Source organism: Bacillus rossius, chromosome 1, assembly GCF_032445375.1.
Source record: "Bacillus rossius redtenbacheri isolate Brsri chromosome 1, Brsri_v3, whole genome shotgun sequence".
Classification (NCBI taxonomy): Eukaryota; Metazoa; Arthropoda; class Insecta; order Phasmatodea; family Bacillidae; genus Bacillus; species Bacillus rossius.
In genome coordinates, this window is record NC_086330.1 from 71,029,931 (window position 1) to 71,047,397 (window position 17,467).

Sequence of the window (17,467 nt, forward strand, 5' to 3'; positions counted from 1 at the left end):
GTTTTTCATTGATATATTCCTAATATTTTATTGAAGCTTTATGTTTAGATGACATCTAAGTCATAAAAAGGTATTTTAAGTAATACAGATCGAAGAACTACTGACGAAATATGTTAAAAATCTAAATATGAGTTCAACATGTATGTAATTGTACGCAAGCTATTTATATGTTTTCAGTTCCCAGTTTCTATTAAGTGTTTCTGAATTTATACATTTTTCTTTAGTGATATTTATAAAGAACTATTTTTTCTTAACCTAACCAAAACTAAGTGTATTTGGGAGGGTCCGGGTTAGGGAGGGACCTAGGTGCGTCTCATGCCGAAGCCTATATGCCTAATCATGCTGGGATTAGCCATGCGAGAGAGGGATGCAAGCATATTATGTGTTGTTCGGGAATTAGCCAAAGATGGCAGCAATTGAAGCAATAACTAACTTCCATATATATTAAAAACTAAATGAATTTTTTTAAATTTGGGCTCAGTTAAAACTTGCATAGACACAGGTAACCCCGTTGGTACAGTCATGGGGGATGCATATTTACGTGCATATAGTTTATAATACAAGAGACAGAGGATGGTCTTAAAGAAGAGTTTGACAGAGTAGAAAGAGTCTATCATGCGTGAGGATGGTGGACTTGGACGCAAGGTCGGCATTCATATTTAGTTCGGGAATGCATTCTGATAACCCGAGATGCAAGCGCCCCTGGTGGTAGGTGTCTTTACACTCACCAACCACCCTGATTCCAGCAGCACCTAAAACTAAAGAAGAAAGAAAGGTAAACAGGTTTACCTTTTCCAAAATTTTAAAACAAATCACATCTATTAGCTAAATTACCTAATAAACCTTTATTAGAAACAAGAACAATCTCTCAAATTATTCATAAGTTTTAAAACATTTTCACAAACTTACTAACCAAATCCCAATTGCAGGAAAACTTGGCTTGCGTATAACCTAACTAATGCACATTTAGGGTAAATATCAGCACGAATTATTAAGATTTTAATCTGCAATTTAAGAGTAGATGGAAAACGTCGGTCAGAGAAGAGGCGGAAGAGTGAGGAGTCTGCTGATTAATCAGGGGATTGGCGAAGGGTTCGGCGCGAAGGGACAGGAGAAGTTTAGAAGTTGGCCAGAGGGGTGGAAGCCCGGAACGCGGCAGTCTTCTGGAGGTCGCAGTGACATCACAAATAGTTAGTGGTGTTACTACTAGAAAGCACTAGTTTCGTGGAGTAATGTTTCATTTTAGTTTTATAAAAATCTTTATTGCGGTGGCTTAGGATCGAACCGCTTGATCCTGTATATAATATAATCTAAGGTTGAAAACTATACGACTTTACTCGCTCGGCCAACAAGACATTATGAACCATGATCTCAGAGGTACATTTAAAATAAGAATATAACAAAAATTAAAAAAAAAAATTGTTACGATTCTTTTAAACATTAATGTTTGCTTAAAAATCATAATATAATATAAAGGAATAATCATTCCCGAACTAAAACCGAATAAAGAGTAATATATTAATTATTATTGCTCAGGTATGCCTCTATCATAAAGCCTTTAAATTTTATAGTATATCATAACTAATATTTAAAAATAAAATATAAATATAAGTGTTATATTATGGCAGGCATGTCTTTATACTATGCCAATTTATACAATATTTATAAAAACACGCTGTTTAAATAGTTATAAATTTTATTAAATAAAATTTAAATATAATTTATGTTATGTCACATATAAGTCTTTACCATAACACCTTTTCATTTGTGTCGAATATTGTAATATGTGGTAAAAAATTAATTTAAAAATATTTAATATAAAAATGTATACTTATAAAATTATGACACTAAATGTAAAGTAATGTAAACATTACTTACTTTACTATCTTATCCCATAGTTTTGATTTTAACATACTTCCTTTTACTCATACATAAATATTAACTAATGTTAATAAAATAAGTAAAATATTTAATAAAGTGTTATTACGAGTGGGAAATTAGGTTCAAAATATAGCCGAATAAGTTAAATATATTTTTAATTATTAAATACTATTTACACAATAAATTAAATTACAACACGTAACAAAATTGTCCACAAATGAATAACTTTTTCATTTAGTACACAGTTTACTATTCCCATTGGAGCTTGACTCGACAGTGACTCTCCCTACCGCTCTTCTCTTACCGCTCACCTCTGTCACAACATTTTGCCTCGCACTACTAACATGTCCGTCACATAAAGCACAGTCCCGATGAATCAGTCTCCGCACACGATGTCCATTGCTGGTCGTCCACATTCGCTCACCAATGGATCACTCAGCCTCCTCACTTGGTTGGCATCGCCATTTTTATACTCTTCAGCTCCCCTTCTGAAATGATCTCGCACCCTTTTTAAGTGTTGTATCATCGGGGTCCATTTGACACCCGTAGCTCCCAGAACAATGATATCCTAGAGTTATGTTACTCCATGCGATGGCCTCTGAGAGCCTGCAGAATTTACAGAGGGATGGATGGTTCAATGACAAAGCACCGAGGGTGAGGGGAGCAGGGTGAAGGTATTAGTGAGGACCACCGCTAATACAAACAAAGAATGTGTCGTGCTCCACGCAGGGGTAAATAGGCCAGCTTACGGCTAGAAGACCCACTGGACTGCCTCACGATACTGCCTCCAATATGCTTGTAACACTGCCCCCTCCTTAAACCTGTTCATCCTGAACAGGTAACAATGCTCTTCTTGCAAATTCCTTCAATCAGTCAAAATAAACAACTTTCATTCGTCCCCTATTTCCTCACTCTATATGGTATACCACAAAATTTAGCCAATTCAACACTTTTAATGGGCCTTCCTTTGCTTCGGGTTGTACAGCTACACCAAATTGTCATCCTGAAATCTGGCCGAGTAAGCGTTCAGTTTGTACTTCGTTATCTCACTGTTAGATGCTAATCAAAAATTGTTACCAGCTTGATCGTGTATAAGTGCCATACACTCATCCAGATGATTGGCATAGTTGGTGGTGCTGGTTGACTTTTCGCGAGGACGGCCGAACTTGATGTCACAGGGTAGCCACAACTCCTGTACAAACACAATACTAGCAGGAGTCTTTTCAGTTGAGTCATTAATGGCAGTCCTTTAGGTCATCATATATGATTGAATATTTTTATCCCAATCTTGTTGATGGTCAGCTACAACCTTGGCAATGTGCTCTTCTAGTCTCCTGATAAACCTTTCCACCATGTCATCAGAATGAGTATGTAAGGCTGTGTTTGTGGTTTTCTTTATCCTCAGTAACAGACACACCTATTGGAGTATTCTCAATTCAAGTGTCCTTAATCTAAGTGCAGCTTCATCTGTACCCAGAATCTGCAGATGCAGTTGTTGAATAGTGCATTCGTCATGGTGATGGCTTCCTGGTTAGGAAGAGCGTCTCTGGCCACTTACTAAAATATCAATGGCTAACAGGATATACCTGTCTTTATACAGGGCCCAGCTATGTCAGTGGCTTCTCTCTTAAATGGGGATCTAACATTGCAAGGACTCATTATTTCAGTACATGGTACTGTGGTACTTTTGGGCTGAACCTGTGTCATACTGTTTATACGAAACCTCTTCATACTGATAGCCCCTCAACCAGTAGTAGTGCTGAAAAATCTTGGCAAGAGTTTCATTTACTCCAAGATGGCCACTCGAGGTTCCATCATTCATTTATTTTAGCACTTCTGGCCCTAGGTTTATCGGGAGGAGTAGCTGCATGGTAACTATATTTCCATTTGGACACTCCCATGCCCTCTTCAATAACCCATCCACCATCATTAAGGAATCCCATTTTGCCCAAAAAGCTTTCACAGTCCTTTGGTTATTGGAGATCTCAAGCCATGATGGACGTCCTGTATTCCGCTCTAAACAGCCTATAATGTACCCTAGGTCAGAGTCTTATCACTGAGATTTTTTTATTGTGGTATGGTACCATTTATCCTCGCTGTTAACGATAGTCTTATGCGGATGTCTTCAATTCTTTCGTTTTACACTGCATTTTGCAATGATTGCAGTCTACATTGCATGGTCGGCGAGAGAGGGCATCCGAATTTCTGTGAGTTCGACGCTTCCTGTTTTCGATAAGGCAGTCATACTGCTGTATTTGTTCAGTATTCATTGCAAGTTGTCCCTCTGTCTTCTTGAACTGCAACAGCCACTTAAGTGCAGCATAGTCAATGCATAAATGGAATTTTCACCCATATAAATTAATACTCGTGAAAATGCTGCACTTCTAGTGATGCAATAGTTATGTTCGGGCTTAGATAAAGCTTTGTTGTAGAATTCAAAGACATTTTCACTTCCATCCCGAACATGGGAAAGCACAGCTCCCAGTCTGCTTGAGCTTGCATCTGTGTCAAGGATATACTCTCCATGCTGGTGTAGGTAGGCAAGTATTGGGCTAGAACATAGTGCCTCCTTAAGGTTATGAAAGGCAACCTCACACCCAGAAGTCCACAAAAACAGCTACTTCTTCTCTGTCAGTTGATGTAGTGGTCTGGCAATAGCTGCAAACCCAGGCCCAAAAAGCCGTTAGTAGCACATAATCCTATGAAAATCCGTACCTCATGTTTATATTTAGGTCGTGGGAACTACTTGCCAGGCTGGATCTTCTTGGGGTTTGTTTGTACTCCATTTTGTGATATCACATGACCTATAAATGCAACCTAATGTTAAAGCACTTCGTAGGGCTTGATTTTAGTTTGCGCATGGCGAAGCCTGTTGAACATTTCCCGGAGGATTTTTAGATGCTCCTTTACAATATTTTCCACCACAATTATGTCATCGCAAGTAACATGTGCTCACAAAGACTGTGGGGTGTCCTAAACATTCATAGTGTCGCTACGAAATTGTCACGTGCCAGGCACCGCTCGTGTCCTGAGTGAAGCGGGCGTGATCTGCTGGACCAATTTTAAATCTTAAAAATTTTGTAATCGTAAATGTGAGCTTCAATAGGATTTTCATTGGTTTGTACGTGCTTTTTGTGGAAGTTAAAAATCCCTTCATTCATAAAAAGAAACTTCATTGGTGTTTCTTTTAATTGTGGTTATTTACAACGCTGTACCTTGGTGTATTACTAACCTTATATAATGTATGTTTTGCATTTTGCCTGCTTTTCAGGGAATACTAAGTTAACCTCTGGCAGTTGTACGTACACAGTTCAGGAAAACAGTTTATATGAGGGTGTTCTGAGGAGTTAATCATTTTTAATATAGATTCCCCCAAAAATAATAGACAATCTTTTTTTCAAATAACATGCAAATTTATAGGGGAAAACGGAGGATTTTTAGATGCTGCTTTACAATATTTTCCACCACAATTATGTCATCCAAATATACCAGGCACTTAATGCCAGAGAGTGTGACCAGAGTGTCATCAGTATGCAGAAAGGGGTTGCTATCCTTTTTGGTGATGTCACTCAGCTTCTGGTTGTCCACATAGGATCTCAGTTGGCCATCATCATTGGCTACCAGGACACAATGATAACACAATTATACAAGTAGAAAAATTAAGCATTTACAATTAAAACAAATTCGATGGACTTATTTAAAATTATAAATAAATTATAAATATATATTTTCTTGAAATTTCTTTAAATGTCAGATGCAGAAGAAAAATATATTGTCTAAACAGATCTTAAAATGTCGAAACAAAAGAAAGGACGAACACTGATTTGGTGGTGGTTTCTGGTGGGTATAAAAAGGTTAATTCCATGACCAAATAGATGAAGATAAAGGTTGAAACAGACTTATTGATTTTGTAGTCTCTAGATGCATTTCACAATCAGCCCAGCATGGCAAGGATAGTAGTGGCGTTTCTCACGAACAGCTAATAATACAAATAAAAAGGAAAATACACTTTAATTGTTCCTAACAACGAGTACAGAGCAAAACCAAACATAACTAAACCAAATTAATTTCAACCCCAAGGCTGCATAAATGTAGATGTTACATAATTTTAGTTGCTAGTTGAAGAGCAGAAAAATTTTAGCCGTGTTGTAAGATTCAGAGCAGAAAAAAAAGGCCGTAAGAAAGAAATTTAAAAGGTGTACTAAGTCAAAATCATGGGCAAATAATACAATTTTAAGATAACATAACTTAACAGAGCACGCAAGCACAAGCTAGCGACACTAGCCAGTGTTCGTTTCACAAACAGATTTTAATGTAAAGATTTAAAATAGGAAATATAAGTTTTAAAACATAGTATTCAAATTACAAAGAAATGTATTAGTGCAACATTTTACTATTACAAATTATTATAGCAATAATAAAATTATAACATGATTGTATTTGAATTGTAATTAAAGCTTTCGTAAGACAACAAAAAACTATACAATAATCAATTCATAAATACAAAATGCAAACATATTATTAACTGACATAAAATACATTTTTGGTAATTATTTAGTCTCTTTTGATACAATACAGGTTGTCATAGTCACATAGGAATTAATGGTTTTTCTTGGAAATCTAAAGAAAACTATGACCTGATCTTGTAAATTTTACTTGAATTCTCATACTGATGATATATATTTTTGCAACGTTAGTACTCCCTGCCAGCTGTTTGCATAAATCAGGGCTACTGACAGAATTACATTAGTGCGACCAAGAAAAACAAGGAAAGGGGAATAGACAGGAGACTGTAGTTAAATTTGGGCCAGGAACCGGGATCTATGAAGTAGTAGGTAGATAAGCGAAATCATCACATCTTGCAGAATTGAGAACAACACCAGAACAATAATTACCCAAACAATTACACAAAAATAGGCTAAAACACTACATAATGATGAAAAAAATTTAAAAATATGTAATATGGAGAAAAATCTTTCAGTGTCGGAACTATATCATGCAAAATGATGTTTTCTGAGCACTTGTGCACTAAATATCCAAAATACCGATAGTTGGATCCACTTACTCCACAAAAGTTGCCGCTGGCTGGAAAGTGACCAGCAAACATAAAGGCCATTCACAAGAGGGTGGAGAGTACTGGGTGGGGGTGGGTGGAAAGGTTACCAGAAACGGCGTGGAATGTGGCGCTCCGTGTGAGAAACCGAGGAACTAAAATGCTTAAAATTTAGTGGCTAAAGGAACCAGCAGATGACATCTAGGGCTCAGAAGTAGGCATAGGGCTAGATGAGGTAGTTCAAAATCAGTCACCAGTTGTCGCTCAGAGGCAGTGCAATGAGCGTAGAAATAAACTTTGAACCTCCAAAAGGGGAAGGGGAAAGTTTTGATGCTCGCCTAGATGGCGGCAAGAAGGCAAGGGAGGGACATCAGTCCGAGCACTGCACCAGGTTCCTAGAAAATGGTGGAATGCATGCACTGGGAATGGCAGTGTCATTCATGCATCAGCAGGGAACAAAGGCATGGGATTACTGGACACTGTAACATGCCCAGGAGTGCAGTGCAGGAGCTGAATAGCATATAATATTATAAGTCAGCCGAGGCAAGGGTGAAATGCTGCTAGCACAACATGGGAAAGGGGGTCAGTGTAACTAAGGCCAGAATGCAAACAATGGCCTAGGCACAGAAAATGAACTAAAGTTAAAGTCCACAGATGTCAAGTAAAAGGTTTTATAAATGTAGACTTAAAAATAGTATATACCAGAGTCCCTTAAATTTTCTTTATTATCAAATTTTCCCTGTGCCAAATAAAATGATTAGCATTGCAAGTGAAACAGTACATGTGACGCTGAACCAGTCACTCGTAGTCTGTCTGGGGTTCCTGCAGCAGGAAGTCCAGCATGGAGACGGTGCACGCGGGGTACATTTGGACGCAGTTGTGGTTGGCCAGTCCCCCGCGGTGGGCGGAGTCGTACTCCTGGTGTTCGCTGGGCTCGTGTGGCTCCACTCTCTCCAAGGGCAGCCTGCGGGACACCACACCAAGGGCAACTACAGAGGGGCAGAGATAGGCACCGAAAGATACCGACTTGTTTTAAATTGCTTTAGGCCACTGACATTATTCGGTCAGTATAACATTGCACATGTGGCTTCGCTGAAGCTTTTAATAATTTGAAAAATTGTCTGAAGTAAATAGTGAATCCCTACTAAAAATATATATTCCCAGTGAACAAATCAGTATTTAGAAATTAATTAAAATTTTTAAACGATTGCATCTGTTATAATACTGTCATCAGACTACAAATATACAGTAACTACAAATTTTTATTACCTTATTGGAAAAAAAAATTAATTGCCTAACTACAATGGAAACCAAGATGGCACCTTTCGAATGATATTTATCTTTGCAATTTGTTGTCTATGTTGCTATTTAAGAACTAATACTCTTTCAATGGAAATATATCGACCCATGAAAAAACGTAATACATAATTTAGTTAGTATGTATTCAGTATTTCTAATAGAATTATTTACTGTATATGTTTTATGAAAAATGAGATAGTAAGATCAACATTTTGTGAAAAGTTTATAAGTGTTAGAGATTTACCATTAACCACTGTAGAGTACTATGCAAAAGGATTTCAATAGACCAGTAGCGTAGCCAGGATTTGTGTATGGCAGGTGTTAAGAAGCATGGCCCCCCCGTATTAAAGGAAAAATTTGGATTTTAAGGTGTAAAATAGTGCTATTTTAGCAGTTTTCGGTACTTAAATTTAAATATTGTAATGGTAAAATTTTTATTAATTTTGATATGAAATTTGTTTGAGTCATGAATAAGAAATTAATTAAAGATTTGGAGCTAAGGGGGGGGGGGGGGTTGAACCCCTAACCCCCCCCCCCCCCTGGCTAGCCCCTGGAAGACTTGGGGGTGGCTCGTCGCGCTATCCCCACTCCGGGGCCGTTGGCGCGGTCGGTGATCGCTGGAGCAGCGTTGCATATTTTGTTTCATGTGCTGCTCACTCCCTCAATTTAGTAGGAGCTAATGCGGCTAGTGCTACTACTGAGGCACAAAACGTTTTTGGAACTCTAAATAGTACTTATTCTTTATTTGTGACTTCAACTTCATGTTGGGAAGTTTTAAAGAAACATATGCCACTAACATTAAAATTTGAGCGCAAGACTAGATGGTCTGCAATATTAGAAGCGGTCGAAGCTGTCTACAAACATTACAGCAACATTTTACAGGCTCTAGAGGAGCTTAAAAATCATAATCTGTAGACACCTGAAACTAAATGCGATGCCAGCTCTCTTTTACAAAATATTAAGAAACTGGAATTCATAACTATGTTGTGTTTTTGGCATGCTATTTTGAAAAAGATCAATCATGTCAATGAGTTTTGCAAAGAGAAGACCTTACACTAGATTTGGCTGCCCGAAACCTTCAGGGTCTTCTACAATTCCTGAAATCTTGTAGAGACTTTACTCCATCTGAAGCTATCATTGAAGCTAAATTCCTAGCAAGCATCAATGAAATATCAAATGAGTTCTCAGAAAAAAAGGAAAATAAAAAATAAAACTTTACCCAGTAAGTTATGTGAAGATGAAGTTTCTGCATGTGCTGAAGATTTGTATAAAGCAGCAATGTTGAAAGTCATTGAAAGATTAATTATGGAACTTAGTAACAGGTTTAAGGCTTTGAAAAACATTAACAATAAGTTTGGATTTTTAAGTGGTGTTCAAATTCATAAAATGGAAGTAGAAGATCTAAAAGTCAAACAGCAGAATTAGGAAACACTTAGTGCCGATCTCAACAAAGAATAATTCGTATTTGAAATTGAAAGTTTTAAGCACCTTGCATTAACAGTAGACTATGAATTAAAAGATTCTACAGCATCAACAATGTTGAGCCTTATCTACAAAAATAAACTGGAGGAGGCATATCCTAACATTACTACTGCTCTGAGAATATTTCTCACCCTTCCAGTCACAATTGCGTCAGGTGAAAGAAGTTTTAGTAAACTTAAACTTATTAAATGCTATTTGAGAAGCACGATGGACCAGCAGAGATTAACAAATCTAAGTATTATATCTATTGAACACAAACGAGCTGCTTTGATCAATTTGGATGATATTATTAACAATTTTGCAGCTAATCATGCTCGAAAAATTAAATTTTGAATTGAATTTCTTTGTATGGTTATCAATACAATATTATACTTAATTCAGAATCACATGTTCCTTATGTAATTTGATTACTTAATAAACTTATTGATAAGACTTTAATTTTCACTGTTGTGCAAATAATAAACAATAGTTTGATAACAGTCTATTTCATTATAATAAAAATGTAATTGTATTAGTTTTACAATTAGTGTACTTGATAAATAAAAGTTGTCAGTTATGTATAAGTAAATGGTATCATTTCAACCACCGCTTCTAACGAAAAAAAGGTATTTTATAATGTTGGTAAGGAGGGGGTGGCAAATTAAGCTTTCCCCCCCCCCCTAACAAATCTCCTAGTTCCGGCCATGTATGTATATACTAATAATTTATCTCTATCTTTACCTAATGAGCAAGAAATTTCACTTATGTCGCACGTGAACTCCATGCACACATTTTTTTTTATAATTCAGTGTTTCACATATTCGTCATTGTTTCCAAGTAATTGTCTAGAAAAGTATAATGGTGTTATCAAAATGGTAATTGCTGTATAGAAGTTGACTATCATATAGTTAAAATGAATATTTTAATTCCTGAACATTTTCTTGTATGTTTATAAACCTGCCAAAGCGAAGCTTTGATTTTAACATCTGCTTTTTCAAGTTTGCTTTCATTTGCTCGGCACCTCGTGAGTGGGCAGATTACGCGGGTAATAATAATTTTATTTTATTGAAAATATTTCACTAATTTGCTATTTATGGTAATCCTTGCCCAGAGGGCGTCGGGGACTTGGTTGCCTCTTGTTTTGAGAAAAAGTTAACCCACACTCGGAATATCCGCCAGGGACTTTAATCTATCATATGCTGATCGGAAGGGCAAGTCATGCTGGTGAAAATAAGACAAACCCCTGGGATGGGTGGTCAGAAAATAGAGATGGAAGGAATAAAGTTAAAAGCAGAGTAGAGAACACTATCGCGAACCTTAGGACGTGTTTTAAAGTCGTCTCGTCTTCAACGCCAGGTTCATTGTTAATATTTCAAACTATAGGGCCTATATATATCGCCATTTTAATACGCCCTTGTTTAATTTTCTATTGAGTTTTTAGTAATTCCCTTCTCTCTATAAAACTTGTAATTTGAAAGTTTTTTTTTTCCACTTTCAATCATAATTGTCTAACCTTAACAGCAATACAGTTTTCATATCTGGATACACCAATAATTTTAAAACCATTATAAGAACCTTTTTTAAAAAATATGACAAGTTGTGGGTTTTTCATTACAAATCCAGTAATATTGTTTTTAACAATTTCAATTTTTTAAATGTTCTAATATTTTACCAGCTATAGGTATTTATTTCAATGTCTTGTGAAATCTATTTATTTTTTATTTTTTCAATTTTTGAAATTAAAAATTTTTGTAACTGATGTTGGCCAACATTTAAAGTGACTAGTAGTGTGTTATAGCTTCTCCGGGACGCTTTAAGCTGAAGAAGTGTGTTCAGGTAAATGGCTGGCCTACATCTTGGATTTTGGAGTAAAATATTTTCATTTTATCTCGAAAATGACTCTAAAATCCTCAAAAAGTTTCTAAGTTTTCTTATTCCAAGTAAATAATTCATTATATAAAGGAAAATTTCCCGTTTTGGTACCCAAGATATTTTGAGGTTTAAGAAATTTTAAAAGCAGCTTAAAACTCCTTAAAATATTAAATTCAAGCCACTGAGCCCGGAGTTTGACCTTTAAACCTCATATGATTGTGATATGACACCTTTTATGAAATTTGATACTCTGTAATATTTTCACCCGATAACCAATATAGCTATATTATATGAGTTAATAAAAACTTATAAAATAATTTATAAAACATATTTTAATTTAAAAGATCTTACGCAGGGAATCTTTGTGATATTATGAGGATTTTACAGTAATTTTTGAGGAACAATAGGAATTTTTGACACTTAAATATAATATGGCGATCGGTTATTAACCTGCACTCTATACTTAAAACTGGATACTGTAGCCTGGAGCTGCTACTATACACTGCTGTGACTGTAAATTGAAAAAAAATAATTGTTGATGGAATATCTACACTATTTTATATTGTGTTGTTGGTTTGTGTAATATTTAGGAAATTATGTGCGTTTCTATACAGTAAGGTAGTGAAATTTGTAAAACACGTAAAGTAAACTCCTGAACGAAGGATATGTTTGAACATTACTTTTAAATATTACAATTGATTTCCTGAGTTTGTCTGTAAGGAACTGAAACATTCTGTATAAATAAAAAATAGGCTAAAGTAGTACATATTGGTTCCTCCGGCACCTGGGTGCGTAGCTTGAGCCGAAGTCAGCCATCATGGATTATGACGGTTGGGAACGACGAAGTGCGAGGAAGGGAGGAGTGCGGCGAGCTGAGATCCGGCGGCACTCACGTGAACAGGATCCTGAATATCTCGAGGAAGAGCGAGCTGCGAGGCCTGAGTCGCTGCGCCGTCTCGCAGAGGGTGCGCAGCACGCATGCGCGGCCGTCCAGCCCGGCCCTGCCACACACGGCGCCAACTGCCAGTCCACTCACCTCTTACCGATCCCGGACGAATCCGTGAAACATGGTGGTCGGTTCGAAACCACCATCATTTCCTCTGTGTCCATGCAGGCTTTACCTGGGCCCAACATACCAGATAGTCAGGCATCAGGCGCTGCCACGCTTGGACAATCCTCGGAACAAGCTCACGATGAGTACACCCTCTCGCTGATGACTAACCCCAGATTGACTAGGCATATAGGCTTCGGCCTGAGGCGCACTTAGGTCCCTCCATAACCCAGACCATGGCAGCGACTGAAACTATGACAACCTCTTTTTTTAAATTTAGACTATAACTAGTTACGCAGGGGCCAATTAAAACCTGCATAGACACAGGGAAAAAACCTGGGCCTAAACATGTGAGGTGTCAAGGATGTCTAAATTTTGACTTTTCGTGAGAGAGGCGAAAACATAACTGTAATTGCATGTTGCAATGCAGAAGGAGTATTTCTACCACCAGTTCTTTTTATGAAAGGAGTGAATAAGAAAAAAGAATTCGTAGATGGACTCCCTCATGGATCAGATGTTTACATGAACCCAAAGTCGTCTTTCATAACCACAGAATTGTTTTTCAAATGGTTTGAGGAGCATTTCCTACCCCGGAAACCTCCTGGTAAGACTGTTTTGATTTTGGATGGCCATGCATCACATTACAACGCATTCGACATGTTGAGTCTGGCTGACAAGAATGATGTGATCATAGTATGTTTGCCTAGTCACACAACACAGCCCCTGGATCGTTCATTTTTTGGTCCGCTTAAGGTCTATTACAACAACGAGGCCAAAGTGTGGATGCAACATCATAAGGACAGAAATATCACTAGATATCAGGCTGGATATCTCATTGGCAAAGCCTGGGAGAAGGCAGCATCAGTTGGTAATGCAGTTGCGGGGTTCAAAGAAACAGGAATATATCCCCTTAATCCCGACATTGTACCAGAGCACTTTTATGCAATATCTGATGCATCTGTTTCCACATTGACAACTATAAACACGCCACTTACTTCTAGCAGCCCTGTTTCATTAGCTTCCACAACTCATTCTACGGCACTTTCAGCTGCCATTCCATCAACATTAAGAGCCTCAAATCCAAACCCATCAGGATCTTCCACATTTGTTTCGACAAATTCAACCCCTGAAAGTGAATCTCTCCATACACCAACGAAATACCTTCATGAGATAAGTCCCGTGCCAACTGCTCCAGTTTCTCTCAGCAAGAAAAGAAAAGAATCTGCAGCAGTTTTGACATCGTCAGAACACATTCAGAAATGCAAAGATTCAAAGAGAAGAAGCAAAAGAAACTAGAAAGACAGCTCAACACCAATAAATGTAAGAAGAAGGTACCAAAGAAGAAAAGTAAACATGCGAAAGTCGAAGTAGCAAGTGATGTTTACAAATTTGGTATCAACGTGACACTTGCTACAAGTGAAGATGATGTGAGTACCAACAATTGTGTAGAATTCTGGGAAAATTACTACACCACCAAAGAAAAGGTAGACTGGATTCGGTGCGAGGTGTGCCACAAGTGGCTCCACGAGTCATGTACGATGTATGGGCCCATGTGCAACACTTGCAGAAGAGAAATGAAGAGACAGGACGTGAATAAAGTAAAAAACATCAAGTGAGGCATCTCTTCCGATTTCCGTGGCATCTCTCCCTTAGCCTGTGGGAGAGATGCCCAAAAATAACTTTCATTGTTATTTTTTTATTGGGTTTTTAAATTATGTTATTATCTCTTAATATTTTATCACAGTGAGTACACTTCTCTGACATTATTTGAGAATTTTTTTTAATACATTAAAAATAATTTTATAGAATTTGTGATTTGTGATTTGTGTGATGTGTGTGGCATCTCTCCCGCAATTACCCTACATGTGGCCAAAACCAGCATTTGTACACTACTAGTTTGTTTTGCCATTGGAAATAAGGGCAAACACTAAATCATTACGTCAGTAAAACCAGTTAAACAGTTTGAGAATATAATTAACCGATTTAAAAATTTAAATAATAAAATTAAGTATTTGTTTATCATATATTTAGCTTTAAAAATGTGATTTTCTGCTAGCGTTGACAACTTGGGAGTGCCATGAGTTGGCTTCCACTGGTATAGCAGCTTTTTGCACAGTTTTTTCGAAACGAATGGTACACTATAAAGTAAATAGTGACACGGAGTTTGTTTGGGCTGCTGCACACCGTGCCAAGTTTTCCGTCCAGGAGAAAACGTTTTTGTATGCTGGTGGTAGTGAAATCCGAGAACAAGTATGAGAAATCCACCGAGGCAGGTATATTAATCCATCGAGTGCGTTCCTGGTCTACTGTTAAATTCACCCTGGTTAGAAATTGGTTTGGAAAACAAACCGTACATATATAAAAGCAATTGAAAGAAGTATTTTAAAACTTTTAAAGTATCTCGCCAAAAATATTTCTAATTATGTATCCATAGAGTTAAGGAAAAATGTTTTCAATATGTCCAACAGTAATTACCATTAAAATACATTACAAATAAAATAAACAAATATATATATTGCTCATTTAGTGATTGAGTCCAATTATAAACACGGCAAAGATTACACACAATTCATAACGTTTTAACTCCAATGATTTGTACAACCTGTCTTATTGTTTTATTGCACAGCTTAAGTTGGGCTGCAATGAATAACGTATGTATGAAACAAAGACAATTTCCTGGCGTTTCGTAATGTAATGCAGGTGTTTCGCGTGTAGCAACGGGTGCGACGCCTCTACTCACGAGTCGAGCGCCGCCTCGACGCGGCGGTAGAGGTCTCGCCGGTGGCGCCGGAACACCTGGGGCGCCGGCAGGACGGGGCCCTTGGTGTCGGAGAGGGTCTCGTTGGGCAGGTCGTAGGACACGCCCCACGCCATGCCGCCCGTGAAGATGGAGCTCTCGCCCGTCAGCGCCTTCCACGACAGGCAGAACGCCACCTGCAGCACGGGTAGCGGCGGTCCACAGCCCTGCGCAGTGTGTCATCTCACTCATGTCCACAAGAAATCGCCCACATCGGTTGCAGATAGCTCAAGGAAAAGAAGCGACTTCTTTCTTTATTCATCGCAATGCCCACAGCAGCATATGGGTTCGAGTCCCTACCGCGATCCCGCTAGAGAAACAAATTTTAACACCGCCTTATAAGTAACCCAGTATCATCCTTTTTCACAGACATCCGCACATAAACTCTATTCCACAACAAGAGTTAGTGGGCGGCACTCCGCAGCCTGGAACTCTTCGCGGGCCCTTGGTTCGATGCTGGGTTCTGACATCCGGACCACGAGGCCCGCAGAAGCTATGATGACAATACAGTTTGCGGCATACTGTGTCGCGGTGTTGTCTGATTAAGCAAACAGTCTGAGCAACTCTCTCACTGTGTTCCTTGCCCCGCTTTGCACTGCCGGTTCAACTACAACTGTACTTCAAGTTACATGGCGATTGCATTTCTTAAGGGGGGAGGTAGAAACGAAAGGCGTGTTGGCTTCAACGTGATTTTTTTAATGGCCATTAAAATTTAGTGTGATTCAAAATTGAAAATTTGACCTTGATAAAGTAGAGACCATGTATTAAGAGTTTTCAAAGGCCATGCCATAGTGTCTAATGTCATAATTATTTATGTTGCAGTCATTTCCAGTATTAACTCAAAAGTAAATGCCAAATACTTATACGGAAAACTTTGTATAACATTTATTAAAAACGATCTTCAAACATTTCCTTAAACTAAAACTATATTTTTACAAAGCCAATATTTCAAATAAAATTAAACATAATTATAGCCTAATAAAAGTTGAAATAAAGTTAACTTATTTTAGTTCTTATGTGTCTCCATAAAGCCACCATTTAACAATTACTATGTGGTACATACACAGTTATAAAAATCTCAGATTCAATTAATAGCTTTGTCAATATGATGGTAATGATTCCAGTTGTTTTTAGAGCTAATGGTTTATGTTTAGTTTATATTTGGTTCCTCTACACAAGCGTTCCTTGAAAATAGTGAAAAATTTTCACTTTATAAACTGAATCTGCGCCTAAACGTTATTTCAATGACAAAATACTATTAACTCATTTACTTAGTAAGTGGTTATAATTTCGATTTCCAGCAAATTCACATGCCTTAGCTATATCTCAGAAACATATTTAATGGATAGTTATCCATTTGCTAATTACCGCAACAGAAATTGTTGATTGAGTTTAAACTTTTTTTTTCAAAGACTCTTACCCTACAAAGTGAGGATATTATTACGAGTTGCTTAAAATTTTACCCACTTCGCTTTTTCAGTAACGTTAGTTCTGTTGAAGGTTTTCAATGCTACGCTTAGTAAAATCTCGGGTTGGTGACACAACTCGTCCGTAAGAGCATGCGCAACCACACTGCCGCTATTGGCAGCCACCAGTACTTACGGCGAACGAGCTGCCTTCAGGGAAGACGACGTATCTCTTCCTCCGCGACAGGACCTTGGAGCCATAATGTGGGTGGGACACTTCATGAGCAGCCGCCAGTACAAAACACCACAGCACTAGTAGTGCCTTGCACGCATCCATCAAACCTGTCTGGGGAGGAAATATAAACCAAGATATTTTAGAATATATTGAATATTTAAAAAGTTATGTAAGTATTATTAGATGATTGTCATAAACATTGACTATGATGTAAGAAGTGGAAATACGGGGTCAGTGATTATTTACGTTCGTATATTTTATTGTTTGAGTGGTCAGTGAGAACGCTTCTGAAGTAATACTTACTTGAGAGGAAACAAAAAATGATTTCTCACCTTTACCCTCTTATATTATCCGTAAATAATGAGAGATAAGTCTCGCAATATCATTAAAACTGATTGATTTAGAAATTATC

General features: G+C 37.6%; 1 protein-coding gene across 1 annotated transcript; it reads right to left on the reverse strand.

Moving 5' to 3' along the window:
* Positions 1 to 7,732: 7,732 nt before the first annotated feature.
* LOC134529288 (uncharacterized) lies at positions 7,733 to 17,157 on the reverse strand. The gene is made up of 4 exons (XM_063363236.1): positions 17,017 to 17,157; positions 15,358 to 15,581; positions 12,460 to 12,567; positions 7,733 to 7,898 (listed from the first exon to the last, which is right to left on the reverse strand). Exons 1-4 carry the CDS (start codon positions 17,155 to 17,157, stop codon positions 7,733 to 7,735), a joined length of 639 nt encoding a protein of 212 aa, XP_063219306.1.
* Between the last annotated feature and the right edge of the window lie 310 nt (positions 17,158 to 17,467).

Excerpts from the sequence above, each read along its gene's own strand:
- LOC134529288 (XM_063363236.1), bottom strand. The coding sequence starts at position 17,157 with ATGGATGCGTGCAAGGCACTACTAGTGCTGTGGTGTTTTGTACTGGCG. Across the intron at positions 12,568-15,357 it reads GTCGAGGCGGCGCTCGACTC|GGCCGGGCTGGACGGCCGCG; the intron begins GTGAGTAGAGGC and ends CGTGTGTGGCAG. Across the intron at positions 7,899-12,459 it reads ATATTCAGGATCCTGTTCAC|GCTGCCCTTGGAGAGAGTGG; the intron begins GTGAGTGCCGCC and ends GGTGTCCCGCAG.